General features: G+C 42.0%; 2 protein-coding genes across 2 annotated transcripts in view; both read left to right on the top strand.

Annotated features, from left to right (window-relative positions):
- Positions 1 to 365: 365 nt before the first annotated feature.
- LOC310878860 (RNA polymerase II-associated protein 3-like) lies at positions 366 to 2306 on the top strand (the record flags this gene model as incomplete). Its single annotated transcript, XM_083793277.1, has 1 exon — positions 366 to 2306. One exon carries the CDS (start codon positions 366 to 368, stop codon positions 2304 to 2306), a length of 1941 nt encoding a protein of 646 aa, XP_083649403.1.
- An 8640-nt stretch (positions 2307 to 10946) lies between these two features.
- il11ra (interleukin 11 receptor subunit alpha) overlaps positions 10947 to 15404 on the top strand; it is a 78884-nt gene continuing 74426 nt past the window's right edge. Inside the window, exon 1 of the mRNA XM_083793086.1 lies at positions 10947 to 11060. The gene's annotated coding sequence lies outside the window, so the exon portion shown is untranslated. The remainder of the gene's footprint in view (positions 11061 to 15404) is intronic.

Below are 15404 nucleotides of genomic sequence, written 5' to 3'. Positions count from 1 at the left end.
GCGGTACTTATAAACAACAACCCTGACATTATCAGAACCTCTGTCTCACCTTATATATAGAAAGACTGCAGAGATTTCTAGTTGGAACTCCATATATGGAGTTGGAACTCCATACTGTATATGGAGTTGTTACTCCATATTGGGGCAAGAGTGACATCACTACAATAACGTCACCAAATTGTACAACAGCGCACAATACAAAGCTGGCTCTGGTACTCTATCAATATAAGTAGTGTGCATTATGACCCCATTCTTTTACAGAATATGCTTGGAACAGTCCACTTGTTAGAAATAGAAGTTAACCAAGTGACAAACTGTGAATAAGGATGGGGGGAAATAAAGGTATTGAGTCACAAATTCTTGAAATGCAGCGCAATGCAGAGGATCTAAATAGCTTTGTGAGAGAACTGGACAGTTGGGAAACTGAAATAAAGAAGAAAGACGAGGGACTGCAAACAGGAAACTTTGGAGAGGTTCAGAAAGACCTCTCCACTGTGCGTAACAAGGATTATAAAAAGAAAACCAAGAAAACATCTGTGAGCAGTGGTCATACAAAGATAGACTCCAAGAAAACACGGAGAATAACTGACTATAGTTCATGGGATAAATTTGACATAGACGAGGCATTGGCAGTAATTGATAAGGACGATAGCCATGTAGAATCAAATGACTCTGACCCAGAGGAAACATCTGTTGACCGAAAGAAAGCTTTGTCTGAGAAGGAAATGGGTAACAAGCTGTTCAAAGAAGGGAAATATGATAATGCTATGCAATGCTACACTAATGGCATGAATGCAGACCCTTATGACCCTATTCTTCCCACAAACCGTGCTGCCTGCTTCTACAGACAATTGAAGTTTGCTGAATCTGAGTCTGACTGCAACTTGGCGATTGCGTTGGACAGCCAGTACTTGAAAGCATTTGCACGGAGAGGTGCGGCACGATTCGCCCTGCAAAAATACAAATCTGCCTTAGAAGATTATGAAATGATTCTCAAGCTTCATCCTGGAAATCTAGACGCTCAGAATGAAGTGAAGAAAATAAAAGAAGCCTTGAAACATCATGGTGACAAAAGTCACGTCCCACAACCTATGGAGGTCCCGCCAGTCGACCCCAAGCATCAAAGACTAATAGAGGACCAGCAGAGGCGTCAGGAAGCGGTTGTACAGAAAGACCGGGGGAATGCTTATTTCAAAGACGGAAAGTATGATGAGGCTATAGAGTGCTATAGCAGAGGCATGGATGCAGATAGCACTAATGCTCTCTTAGCTGCCAATCGAGCTATGTCGAATCTAAAGTTGGAAAGGTACAAGGAGGCAGAGGAGGACTGCAGTAAAGCAATATCCCTGGACAGAACATATTACAAGGCATTTGCCCGCAGAGCAACAGCAAGAGTTGCGCTAGGCAAGCTCATAGAGGCCAAAGAAGATTGCCAGGAGGTATTGAAACTGGAACCTGGGAACAAGCAGGCACTGAATGCAGTCCGAAACATCACGATTGACATAGGAGACAGTGGTCTTCTGGCAACACAGGACAATGTGCCAAGGAGAACAATTACACCTGTCAACAAACCACCTCACTTGCAGTCTACTAAACCACTGAGGAGAATTGTCATTGAGGAAGTCAGTGGAAAGATCTTGGTGCCCAAGGCTGAGGAGGTTGTATTGACTGCTAGGCCCCAAACCCCTGGTGTAGTCAAGGAGAGTCAGGGCTCGCCATTGTCAACATCCCCCAGTACTATTCTAAACATTGAGGAGATTGCAGACATCCCTGCGTGGTCAGCTTTAATTGAGGAGATTGCAGACATCCCTGCACAGTCACCTGTTATGTTCCCTGAGCAGGATAATGTTGGGGGACAAGAAAAAGCGAGGAAGAAACATATCAGTAGTCCCCCAGAAATTCCAAATTCACCCTCTAAAGTATCACATGTTGTCCCACCTCCTCCCACCAATGTATTTCAGCTCGAAGCTGACCTCAGGAAGATTGGAAATCAGCCTGAAATTACTTACAAATATCTGAGGCAAATCGAGCCAGAGGCATATGCAGACCTCTTCCAGAATTCCCTTGAACCAGAGATTCTCAGTCAGCTCTTGTACACTATAAATATTTTCTTCACCAAGAATGAATCACCAACACTCATACTGGACATCCTCAGGAGTCTAGCAAATGTGAGACGCTTCGACATGGCAGTTATGTTCATGTCCTCCCTAGAGAAGAAAGTTCTGCAAGAACTGTTTGACTTTCTTCTCCAAGCCGAAATGGACAAATCATCCATTGAAGCCTTAAAAAAGAAATATGGAGTGTGATGCTTGAATTTCACAGAAAATGTTGTGTTCGTGGCATCATCCCTGGGAGCTAGAGATGCCAAGCCATCTCAACTATTGTGTTCATTCCAGCTGCCTCCTAAATTGAATTGAGCCTTCATAAATTTGACATTGAGTTATGTGTAATGTTTTTGCTTTATGAAGAAAGATAGCAAAAGCAGAACGTATTGGCCTATTCTTTCAATTCCAGGAATTCTATCTTCTGGCCAACAATGATGCTAGTCAGTCGGGTTGACTTCTTTGGGCTGTGTAAAAAAAAAAAAAAATGCTACCAATGTGTATTTTGGTTAACTTTTTTATTTAATAAAGTTGCAAGGTTCTACTGAAAGTGTGCACACTTGGTTTCACTACTGAAAGAGGGAAGAAAAGCTGTAGTCTAATAATGCTCAGACCTGTCAAGAAATATTGAACCCCTTTTCTTTCATTCTATAATTTAAAGTTCATTGCTGCAGTTATTCTCTCTATGACTGTGTAGTAGGTGGTGTGTGTGTGTGTGTGTGTGTGTGTGTGTGTGTGTGTGTGTGTGCGTGCGCGTGCGTGCGTGCGTGCGTGCGTGCAGGGAGCATAGTAATATACCTCCACATTGAATGAGTTGTAAAGAAACCTGCATGTGCTTAAAGATCTGAGTCCAACTTGCGTTGCTGAGTTATTATTTGTAACTTTGTCTTGTGTGTTATATTCCATTATTTAAATTTACAACGTTTTTAAGTTTTTGTGGTGACATTTTAGTAAAAACACAGAAATGCGGTTTCCATTCAAATTGGTCAAATGTATTCATTTTATATAATATAAGTGTCTGCCTGCTGCTGACATTGGCTTTAAAATATTTTACTGAATGTTCGTTGTTTCCTGTTTCTCTGTGTTTTGAAAGCGCTGTAAATGTCATGGATCCCAGAAACATAGGCTACATGGAATATTTAATCTTGGCTGAATCGCTGTGATGTGTTCGGACGATCTCTTTCTGTTGTTATTAGTAGTTCTCTGATCACACATGGCACTTCTACTGACATTGGAATCTTCTGCTTAGCATGAACTTTGTATGTGATTTAGTAGCTTATACTGTAAAACATATAGAGGCAATATCTGTGTATGAACATGGATTAATAATAACTGCTCCTTACAGGCCCATGAGTCTGCCTAAAATGTTGCAAGTTCCAAAAGGCAATATTTGCACTGCCATGTTCATTATCCTAATTTTAAAAAGAGAGAATAAAGACAACTTGCACATTTTTGTGCAGATGAGCAGAGGTGCTTAGGTTAAACTTACAATGGGTCACAATGACCAGCAGAGGGCACCATGACTGCAACTGTTGGAGGACAGGTCATTAGAATTATTACTACTACCACCATTACTACCACAACGAGAGAGAAAGAAAGAAAGAAAAAGAGAGAAATGATAATGAATTTATTTATATAGCACATTTCTAGATGAAGTCACAAAGTAGATAGAAAATAAAAATACAAAACATACATAATAATACAATAATGTCTGAGGACCTGAGTGGGCGCACAGGCCTGTAGCGTTTCAGCATGTCGGAGACGTAGCTAGGAAAGAAAGAAAGAAAGAAAAATAATTGCATGCACTGAATGACAATTAGGCAGAGATAGAAGAGGCTGTACTTGTGCATGCTTACATTAATATCACTGCCATTTTAGCTGATGCTTTTATACAGTGACTAACACGGTAGCAAGTGGTTTTAGTTTCTTGCTCAAGAACACGTGGCAGTTGAAGGACTCAATGTTTTATCTGCGGGGGAATGAGTGAATCTATGATTTATCAAGCCTACTGTAGAAGCCACTCACCTAGTTTTTTATTTGTAAATCAAAAGGATCCATGCAGTCTCCATAAAACTGCAATGCCTTAAGTGCTCAGCAGCCTATAGTCTCCCATGGTCCAAATTGACATGATTGACTCATTGACATATCACGATATCAGCAGCAGGCAGAACCAATGATGACTAACAAATAACCAACCGGTAAAACTATAACAGTCGAAGTTCATGCTCTCTTTGCCTTGACTCACCCTGACTGACACCATCTGTCTTTACCCTTCAAATCATGTACAAGACTGGGGTTGGTTATCACATGCATATGTCATCAACACGTCTTACAATAGTCATTTCTATAGTAGGCCTACATGTCATAGACGGATGCTTAAGTCATTTGTATTTAATTCCTTTTTATTTTTCCTTTTGACCTTCCAATTCCGATTTTGTTTCCTGACACATGTCATGTGGTCCCTGTCACTGTTAACCCCCACAGTTGGTCATTTGGGATGGGGTGTAGACAACAACATGTAATCACATGTTGTTAACCATCAAAGGCACCGACATATGGGTTTGTAGTCCCTGTAGTTATCTATGAGGTTTCAGAAAAGAGGCATTTTAAATTGAATAGAATCAATCACCATCTCTACCAAGGCCCTTTGTATTTGGCTGTTTGTTCAAACAATGAATGCTGACTTATCCTCTGTAATGACTCTGAATAGTGAAGAATGCATACCGGTAGTTTTTATGATGAGGGAACAATGAGATATTCCTCAGAATCAGTTCTAACTTCTGGTAATATCGCCGGCGCTGAGGCATCTGCTGACGCAGGCCTTTGGCTTGACAATAAGCTTCCTTTAATCAACTTTTGTGGTATCATATAGCCTACAAGATGTTTTCAGAAGGGGCCTCAGCATTATCCTGTTTCTTAATTTTGGATATACTTTGTCCCTTTAGAGAACATGTAGGGAAGCTGATCTCAATGTTGATTTCACTGACTGGGGATTGGAGCTTAATTCTTAGAAATTAGATGCCGAAATTGCAGCAGTTGAACAATGTTAAATAGAGTCAACTTCAACAGAGTAGTGCTGCAGGATGGGGCACAAGTGCTAGAGATGCTGGTCCGTGCTTTGGAGCTGCCCAGAAATGCAGGGATTATAACTAGGCCTACTACTGTCCATTCAAACAATCATTGGCCAAGCTTATAATGCATATAGGGTTAAACAGTGTTGTTTGTGGATGGAACTCACATCGTGCAATAACACTGTATTGTTTTATGTGACTGCTATTATCAATGTTGAACTGGAAATGTATATTGACACAAATACCATGGTGAGTGATGAAGCCAAAATACTGCAGTGTAAATATTTTAGAATTTGATCAAACTGCATGATAATGAGTTTATGCCCCCTCTCTAAAAGGTGCAGCCACCCAAACAGTTTAAAATGTAGATTCTACAAAATGACCACAATAACCAAATAGAGGATTATGTGTCTTTTGGTTTAATATAACTTTGCGGCTGCCCACCAACACCAGCTGATTGTTACATCAGATCCTAATCCCTAGTTTACAGTAAGAATCCGCCCGCTGCCTGTCGGTGATTGACGAAAGGCTCCTCCAATGAAGGAAAGGTTTACAAGATAAGCCTGTCTGGTCTAACCTCCAATGGTACAAGAGTGTAGTCCATAGCTTGGAAGGACAGTCATGCTGCGATTGGTTGTTACGGAATGTAATAGTAAACATAAAGATCAAAATAAGATAAAACAGAACAATTTCATATATGATTGCCATTGATGGAATACTGTACATGAAACATTTCATAACAAGAAGTTGTTACTGTAGATAGTAGATACTGTCCACATTTTGATTAAAAAAATGGATGTGCAAGATGTGCAACCGTAAAAAGTGATAGGGCCTACAACTAATGTCCAAGGCACATGCACTCTCCATACAAAAACTTTAAATAAATTAATAAAGAGTTGTTTTTTTGTAGAAGAATAATCTTGAGTCATATAGAGAACAGCCCTTAACAGAATGATATGCTTATTCTTCGAGGAATGATGATGATGATATTTTTGTCTTATAGGCCTACAGATGATTGCCTATCTAACATTTCAGCAGGTGATGAGCAAGCTACTGTAGAATTTAATGTATTATCATGGTAGATGCATGCATTATTTTGCATGCAAGAATGTGATACGGGTTAGCTATAACATCAATTACTAACATTACATTTGTTTGGTAACTTCTTACACATGTGAAATTGTGAAACAATATACAAAAGATTGAATATGAGAAAGGTTTTACCACACATTTCCATATTCGTGGTTGAATGCTGAGCCAGCCACAGCTAGATGAGAGGACAAGCCACTGTACTAACCCACAAATAGAGGGCATTTTGATTGAAATGGGCGGTGGTGGCTCAGGGGTAGAGTGGCCGGATGGATGGTAACCGCAAGGTTGCCAGTTCGAACCCGGGCTCCCCCAGAGTTAGTGTCGAGGTGTCCTTGAGCAAGACACTGAACCCGTAATTGCTCCTGATGTGCTGGTTGGTACCATGCCACCTTCATGGTTTCCGCCGCCATCGGCGTATGAATGTGTGGGTGAATGTAATGCACAATGCTAGATATATTATTATTTAGTCCCCATTCCTTTGAGCTATTTCTGTCATTGTACATTTGCTTGAGTTACTTGAATTGTGTCCTCTGCATTTACCCAAGGAAGAGAAAGAACATCCGCCACTAGTTTCTATAGAGCTCCAAGACTTACATTATTTTAAGTGCAACGTTTCGGTCACCTTCATCAGGCAAATATCTGCATTTAACCACCCTGACTAATAGAAGCAGTGGGCACTAATACAGGACCTGGGAGCAAAGTGTCTTGCATGCGGACCCTTCACCACGCAGGCCGGGGCTTGAGCGGGGCATCTTCTGATTCCCAGATGTCCTCTCTAGCCTTTCAGCTATACGGCCGCCACCACAACTGCTGTAAGACGTTATATAACTAACTATGGGGTCTTGTTGTAAACCCAGTGGTCCATTTTCCAAGAAATCAACACAATCGTTTTTCTGAAGCATTTTGTCATACATAAACAAAAGCTTGGATCAAACTGCAGAGCATCTGGCTTTGCTACTCCAAAATTGGATCGTGTGTACTTTAAGGCATGCTGGCTATTCGGAGACCATAGTTCACCCATCTACGATTCTACGTATAACAATGCATGGGTGAAAGGAGTCAGAGATTGCTGCATTTTCTGAAGAAAATAAACCCCATCCTCAGTCCTCTCAGTTACACATACTGGAGCCTGGGACAACAATGGAAACTCTGTGGCACCACTGATGTGCAGTTGGTAAGGGATGTATGTAACACGGCACTCCTTTGAAGACTGGAAGTGGAACGCCTTGTGAATGTCACAATATTACTGGTTATTTGTAACCTATAGCATTCCGTGGCCATAAGGGCATAATAATATTATTGGGACAGTCAAACAGTGGGAAAGTAAGAATCAGAATTGAATCAGCTTTATTGTCACATCACAGTTTTACAAAAGTACAAAAGTGGGTGAAATTAAATTTTGTGCATAGTTCCCATAGTGTGCTTGCCCAGGGGTGTCACAGGGTATCTGAACAATTACAATTTACAATTGTTCCAAGGTAGGCATGCTTTGGCTAGGCAAAAATGGCACAGTCGCCGTTCATACAATATCTTAAATGGGCCAATAGGCTTTCATATAGGGGAAACAGAGTTGTTGCTGACGTCCTTGTGTAAAACAACCCAAAAACAAACAGTCAGTCGGGTGGTCAAACGTGGGGGGGGATGAAATCAGCTATCTGTGAGAGTGGGGGTGTCGCGGCGTACTCACAGTGAATGGTGGTGACGCACCTGCCATTATGGAGCTGCATGGCAAGCTACCCTGCAGCAAAAGCTGCCTCTACATCCAGATTATGAGCTAATATATTTTATTACAGTGAATAGGCCTATCACATGACATCACTGGTTATGGATACTACTTAAAATATGTCCAAGCGAGACCAGCTTAGCCAAGTAGACAGATACATCATATTGTGCATATAGAGAATCCAACGGATACTATTGATATCAAAGTATAATTGAGGCTTTTTGGGGATTTGAGGAGGCAACTGGCACATCTGCAAGCAAGTTGGAAAACAAAAGTCTCTGCAGCAGTATGAAAAATGAGCTTGATATTTCGAAATGTCGTGGGCAGGGCTGTGGCAGAGCAGCCAATAGGACTGGGGTTTTAACCGGGCGTACATGCCAGGAAAATGGAAAAGGAGCCACTTGCGACATTGTGCGGCACACAACCTAAAAACCTCGTCCTCAATGATGTAGTAACAACATTCCAGAGATGAAACCGTTTTATGACACCATAGGACATTTGTATTATGTTCTTTGGCCACAATATTAAAAGGGGGCCCTACTAACTGGCATAATCTCCACAGTCCACAGACCTCTTAGCTCACTCAGACATAACAATTACAACGTAGGGAATTTGGCACTTATCCAGAGCGACTTAGCTGCAAGTGTGAGATCGGAATAAGCACAGTAAGCCTGAACTCTAGTCCAGTGCACGGTTCTCAAAGTGGGTGCCATGACGCAAGTACAGGGTTGCCGCAGAATACTTTGATATTTGGAATTCATCAATATCACTTCAGCGTAAAAACTTAAACCCTTAATAAGGCGGACCATCAAACCTTCTTGCCAAGAATAGCCGATCTACAAGCTCAAATTTCAAAACGCATCACAACGTCACAAGTTGTGAGCTTGTAGATTTGCTATTTTTGGTGAATGTTCCCCCCCAGAATAGGGATGCTGGGGTTGTAGTGGTTAAATGTGGTGAAAAGTATGAAGTTATTCTCAATCTAAAACCTCTATACTTAATAAGACGGACCATCAAACCTTCTCGCCAAGAATAGCTGATCATCTACAAGCTCACAATGCATCGCAACGTCACGAGTTGTGAGCTTGTAGATCTGCTGTTTTTGGTGAAAGGGATGCTGGGGTAAGTGGGTTGTAGTGGTGAAATGTCAAGTATGAAGTTATTTTCAATCTGTCATAATGGAAACTACTATTCTCTCAAGTTTTTCTCGTGACACATGCTTCCAATCTCAGCTAATGTACTTCCCAGCTCTCACCAAAGATGCACTACTGCTGTGGTTCTCAACCTGTGGGTCGGTCCCCCATGTTTTTGAGGGACGCTAGCCCCGCCTACATACATCTTTTGTCCCCACACGTCTCAAGATTTGCCAGTGACAATGAAAGGGGAATTCAGGTCAAATGTCCGCTAAATCTTGTCCCCACACGTCTCAAGATTTGCCATTGACAATGAACAGAGAAATTAGGTCAAAATTCCGCTAAATATGACGTTAATTAAACATCAAAACATTAAACGCCATTGACATTGAATGGAAAATTTACGTCATATGTAAACGAGCATATATCAGCTAACCAATCACAGACAATAGGCATTCTGATTGGCCAGTATGAGATGATGCATGATGATAAGAGCGCCTAACCTGACGCTGCCAGATGAGGGCGGTATTGGGTAACCATGTTCCCCAACACAGCACTCATCTGGGATCTCTCAGGCAGTTGAGCTGACAAAAATCCGTTCCGTACCGGACCAATCAGCGTGAGCTAAGGGCGGGATATGTGCGAAACCGGACGTGAAGCTATATAGACACGTCAATATGATTGGTTGTGTTTGCACGCCCACACGGTGATAGACAGACGGTCCCATCCAATCATCTACCAAGTATCTTGAAAAAAAGGAACAGCCCCGTCATCAAATTTGCTTCCGTGATCCCAGATCCCAATAAGCTGTGAAACAAATTTGTGTAGCAAGCTTCTTGGATCTGGCAGCGTCAGGTTAAAGAGCGCCCCTCACTTCAGAGATTTGCCGATCTGTCAGTCACCCTCGGCTTGACTCCCACTTTTAGACCAGAGCGGCCAATGCGTTCCTCCAGGCTTTCATTTTTTGCGCTGACAAAATGAAAGCCTGGTACCGAGACTACACTGTTTCTGACTGTGACAGTGGCAACAGCCAAGCGATCCTTTTCCAAATTTAAACTTATTGAGTCCTTGATGAGCACCATGGGGCAGGAGAGATGCTGAACGTGCTGGCTATCCTGTCCATTGAAAGCATCAGTTCCCAGGAGCTGAACATTCCAACTTGTTACTTGAATAGTTTACTTGTTTATTTTGATTACTGTATACCCGAGAGCAAGCCATGGTTCTGAATCCTGAATAGCCTACTTGCAATAGACCTGTCTACTGCACTAGTAGTTCCCAGTGGTGTGTGCTGCTGAGGCAAGTCCAGGTGTGCCTTTGGGATTTTGTAACGACCATCCAAAAAGCTTTGTGCACACGGCACACGAAATTCTGCAATTCGAAACTGGCCCCCATCCCCTTTCCCTATGTTTTTTTTCTCCCTTTTTACCTCTATGATAATTTCCTGTTTTTGGCTATATAGAAGTGTATATTTGTATGTCTCTAAATGTTTTGATGAATTGAAAACGGTGGGCCCTATATTGTAAACAAGTGTAATGCTTTTATGGCGTCGTCCACTCACAGTTAACAGTTTTTGTATTGAGTTGTGCTTGAAATGTACTGTAATTCTGCAAACTGTTAATAAATACTTCAATCAATCAATCAACCAATCAATCAATCAATCAATCAAAAGTGTAACTAACGTGCAACAGGGTCCGTTACTCTGACAACCAATTGGCCAACCATGAAGCGACATTCCCTGACAACCACCTAGCCAATCACAGCGCAGCACGCCGTCCCCCCGGCCTATGGGATATGACATGAGGACTGTTGCTTTTAACCCCGCGGAGTTCTCCACTCTCACACACCGGGCTGCCCGACAAACAAACAACCGACAAAGTCGATACCATGGAAGTCAATAACAAGAGGAAAATGCCCGTTTGACTCGAGGAGACTTCCAAAGGTACGTTTTCTTTTGACGAATTTGTGTTTTAAAGACTCAAGAGAGATGAAAACAACGAGCGTGTGGGAATTGGGGGGTATGAAAAGTTTATCCGCTGTGTCGGCTACTATACGGGACGGGGACCACAGGGGAGGAGGGACGGAATACACACTAACACTACTGTAGATCCCAATGATTCTCATAAATGGCTCTTTAACTCCAACGTCTTCCAGCCTGGGAAATGTACTCCCAGCTATTTTCTCAGAATGGGAAATTTCCTGCATATAGCCTATTGGTCCTGTTTTAGAATGGGACATTTTAATTAGCCTATATCCACACTCCAATGAATGTTGTTGTTTTTTCCTCCCAGTGTGGATGGAATGTGTTTAATGATGAGGCACTTTATCACTCTAGTGTTTTTTAACGGTGAAAACAAGCACATTTGCCATGATGTAATGTAATTATAAGTTTTATTTGTCTGTACGGAGACTAGATGTATGTTTTGAGGATGAATGGGGAAATTAAGCTTGAAAAACAAATACACAAATAAACAACAACATAATGTATTATTTAGTTTATGAGTGAGCCAACAGGTTGTTTTGTTTGGCTATTGTGGATCGATCTATCTATCTGTCTATCTGCCTGTCTGTCTCGCATCCTTTAGCTTCAATGTACAGATCATTTTATATATATATATATGCTATTATTTTTGATAAGTAGGCCTATATTGTATTGTTTAGAATGATGCTTTCTTTATCTTGGTTTACCTGTGATCCTAGTTATTAACTAAGGCACTGTCTCTGCATAATATGCAGCATGTGTTTTCATATGGCTCTACTGTATGTGTGGGTGTGTGTGTATGGGGGGGGTGGGGGGGCATGGAGTGTGTGTGTGTGTGTGTGTGTGTGACTGTGTGTGTGTCTGTTCTCTGTTGGCATACTTAGCCCTGATTTTTGTTTATAGAGGCAAAGTTAAAAGGAGCACCTGATATCACACGCATCATCGCTTTATAGATCATTCTTCCCCTGCACCCCCCCCCCCCCACACACACACACACGCATTGTTTTAGGATGTTGTGTTGTTGCCTGAACTGGATAGTGGATACTGTAACTACTACACCGTTATTGTGTGCATTTTGTATGTATTGTTTGTCGTGTATACTATAGTACAAGTAACATGGCTATTGTATAAGTTGTATGTTCATTGTCGATGGTGCTTTGCACTGTATTTGTATATTAACTACTGTTAATATGCCTGTCTGGCAACTGAATCTATCTACACAATCTATTACACACACACACACACAGTCTCTCACACACACACGCACACACACTTATGTAAAAAAACACAACCTGAAAACAAAGCATTTATGAGTCATGTCATTCAGACTACCTGTTGATGAGATAAACACCATTAGTTCTTGATCAGCCGTTTTTCATGCGCACGATTGCAGTTTGAACGCACTAATAAAGGTTAATGTGCCGTAACGGATAAACAAATGCGCACACACACACACACACACACACACACACACACACACACACACACACACACACACACAACATTGATGCAGGAATTGCAGGGTTAGCGGGAGAGTGGAGGGTGGGGGGGACGGGAGACACAAGCAGAGAGAGAGGGAGAGTTCGACTACAGATGTGCATTCCTCCTGCCAGTTGAATGATCAAAACTTTAAATAGAGCTTGGCAGGAATGCAAACAGAGACTCTGCAGAGAAACAGAGCCTGGGGCACTTCAGGAGGAGAAGAATGGAGGCCGAGAGAGAGCAGGCAGAGCGATACATTAAGGAGGGAAAAAAGAGGAGTCGACTTTAGGAGTAGGAGGAGAGAAGGGAGATAGAGGGAAAGAAGTGGGGGGTGGTGGTGGAGTGAGAAGTGGAATAAGATGAGATGTCTAAACTCAGGCTGATTGTCTTCAAGTAATCACTGTGTTAATATCAGAGCTGTGTGTTGCCAATAATCTGCCATACGATACTTATCATGACAATACACGATTTGATCTATTGCAATATTCTATGCAAGGCGATATATTGTGAGTTTATTTCCAATCTATTTTTATGGCAGCCCCTTAGAAAACTGTCATAGCCATTAAATCGGCTCCATAGGAAGTAAGGATGCCTTAATTCTCCAGCAGTGGTTCCCAAAGTGGGGTCCCGGGACCCATAGGGGTCCTTGAGGGAGTTCCAGGGGGTCCCCTGCTGAATGATATAATAGGAACCAAATGGACCATTATTAACTCTTGAGTGTAAAAATGTGTACACTCTCAGAGTTAAATTAACATTGATTTTACAATATAAATTGGGGGTCTCAGAGATGGAAATGCCATTAAATGGGGGTCTGTACTCTGTAGCCTAATGCATGTCAAACCGGGGGTCCTTGAAGTGAAAATGGTTGAAAATCACTGCTAGAGCTGTAAAAATCTTCTCTTATGGGGGTCCTTGGCATATCTTTTCTAATGGGAGTCCGCGGGCTAATGACTGAGTGTCAATTTGGGGGTCCTTGACACAAAAAAAGTTTAGGAACCACTGCTCTACAGTAGCCTACTGGCCCATACCTTTGCAAGTTGTCGTTTCACTATTCACTTCAGTCAAAAAGAACAGATCTACCACAAGAATAAAGCCTGATTTATACTTCGTCATATAACACACACTGACTCCGGAGAGTCCGGATGAGAGAGGAGTAGTTTGAGAGAGAATTGGTGTAGGAGAGGAGGTGCTGTAGTTTGATTGAGAACGAAAAGTAGTTTCAGAGAGGAGGAGGTGCTGTAGCTTGCACACATCCAAAATCAAGCCAAACACATTATGAGACACATACACACACACACACACACACACACACACACACACACACACCACCTAATGCTCTGCCAAACTGGAGGGCCTAGTCTGCGTACTCTCTGCCCCACACTCGTATTACAGTCATAGAGAGAAGAACTGCAGCAATCAACTTTAAATTATAGAACGAAAGAAAAGAGAGAGAGAGAGAGAACTGTTTCAAGGAGTTCAATATTTCTTGCCAGGTCTGAGGCCCACATATGTTTTTTCTTTGCATACTTACGTACTGTACTCACATATTTGTGTGTGTGTGTGTGTGTGCATACGTGTGTGTGTCTGTGTGTGTGCACGCCCGTGTGTGCATATGTGTGTGTGTGCGCGCCAGTGTGTGCATACGTGTGTGTGTGTCTCTGTGTGTGCTCGCCTGTGTGTGTGTGTGTGTGTGTGTGTGTGTGTGTGTGTGTGTGTGTGTGTGCGCGCCCATGTGTGCATATGTGTGTGTGTGTGTGTGTGCTCTCAATATTAAACTAACATTGAGGGGCCTCAACTGGGGTTTTTCTCCACTCTGCTGCAGCCTGCTGCTGCTTCTGCTCAAACTTTGAGAAAAAGGCCCACTCATACCCAATTGAATAAAACTGCACTCCGTGGTCAAATTGTTATAGATTCAACAAGTGGGCTGGTGAGGAGGTCTAAAAGTAAGTTTAATAATGGGTAAATTCTGCATACTTTAAAGTGCAATAATTGCAAACCCTTTGTGGACATTTAGGAACTGATATACCCTAAACCCTATTTGTATGTGGGGTATTAGTCGCTGTACTGTACATTTGCACATTCTTTCCTTTCTTTCCAATTCTTTCCTCTGCATTTACCCATCCTAAGTATTAGGAGCAGCGGGGAAGTGCCATTAATACAGCACCTGGGGAGCAATTACGGGTTAAGTGTCTTGCTCAGGGACACTTCGTCACTTACTGGGCGGACCAGAGGTGACCTTCTGGTTACCAGATGGCCTCTCTACCCGCTCTGTTACAGCTGCCCCGCAAAGTGTCATGAAACTGTGCAGAAGAATGGCAAGAAGTATTTCTAATGTACGGTTGGTATATAAAATGGGACGAAATGATTAGGCCTAGATGCTAGGTGTTAGGCAACCAGTTTGGATACGTTGGCACTGCCGAGAAAGTCCTAGACATGCCATGAATGAAATGGACTTGAAAGGTGTTTCACTCACAGTATATCGTCTAAATCCTTGTACAACAACAACGTCACTCAGACTTTCACTGGGACAACAATGGTTCCAAGGCACTGATAACATGTGCTTTAATGCCATGGCACATATAGTGCTTTGTTTCATGTAAGATAAAAAATTAGTAAAGGGCAGCTGAATTCCCTAACAAATTATCTGCAACAATATATAGGTGTGGAAAGTGAGTAAGAAATAAACTCCACAAACAACAAGGAGGATGCCTTCTTCAACAAGGCATCCCACTCTTCTTTAAAATGGTAGTTGCATTGCTGTGGACTGGCCTTAATGATATTGACTTGTATTGACTCTACCATACAGTTTGTTTAAAGTAGTGT

The sequence above is a fragment of the Protomyctophum parallelum genome (genome assembly GCF_964188405.1).
Source record: "Protomyctophum parallelum genome assembly, chromosome: 21".
NCBI classification, from domain to species: Eukaryota; Metazoa; Chordata; class Actinopteri; order Myctophiformes; family Myctophidae; genus Protomyctophum; species Protomyctophum parallelum.
This window is presented reverse-complemented; position numbering and strand designations above follow the sequence as displayed.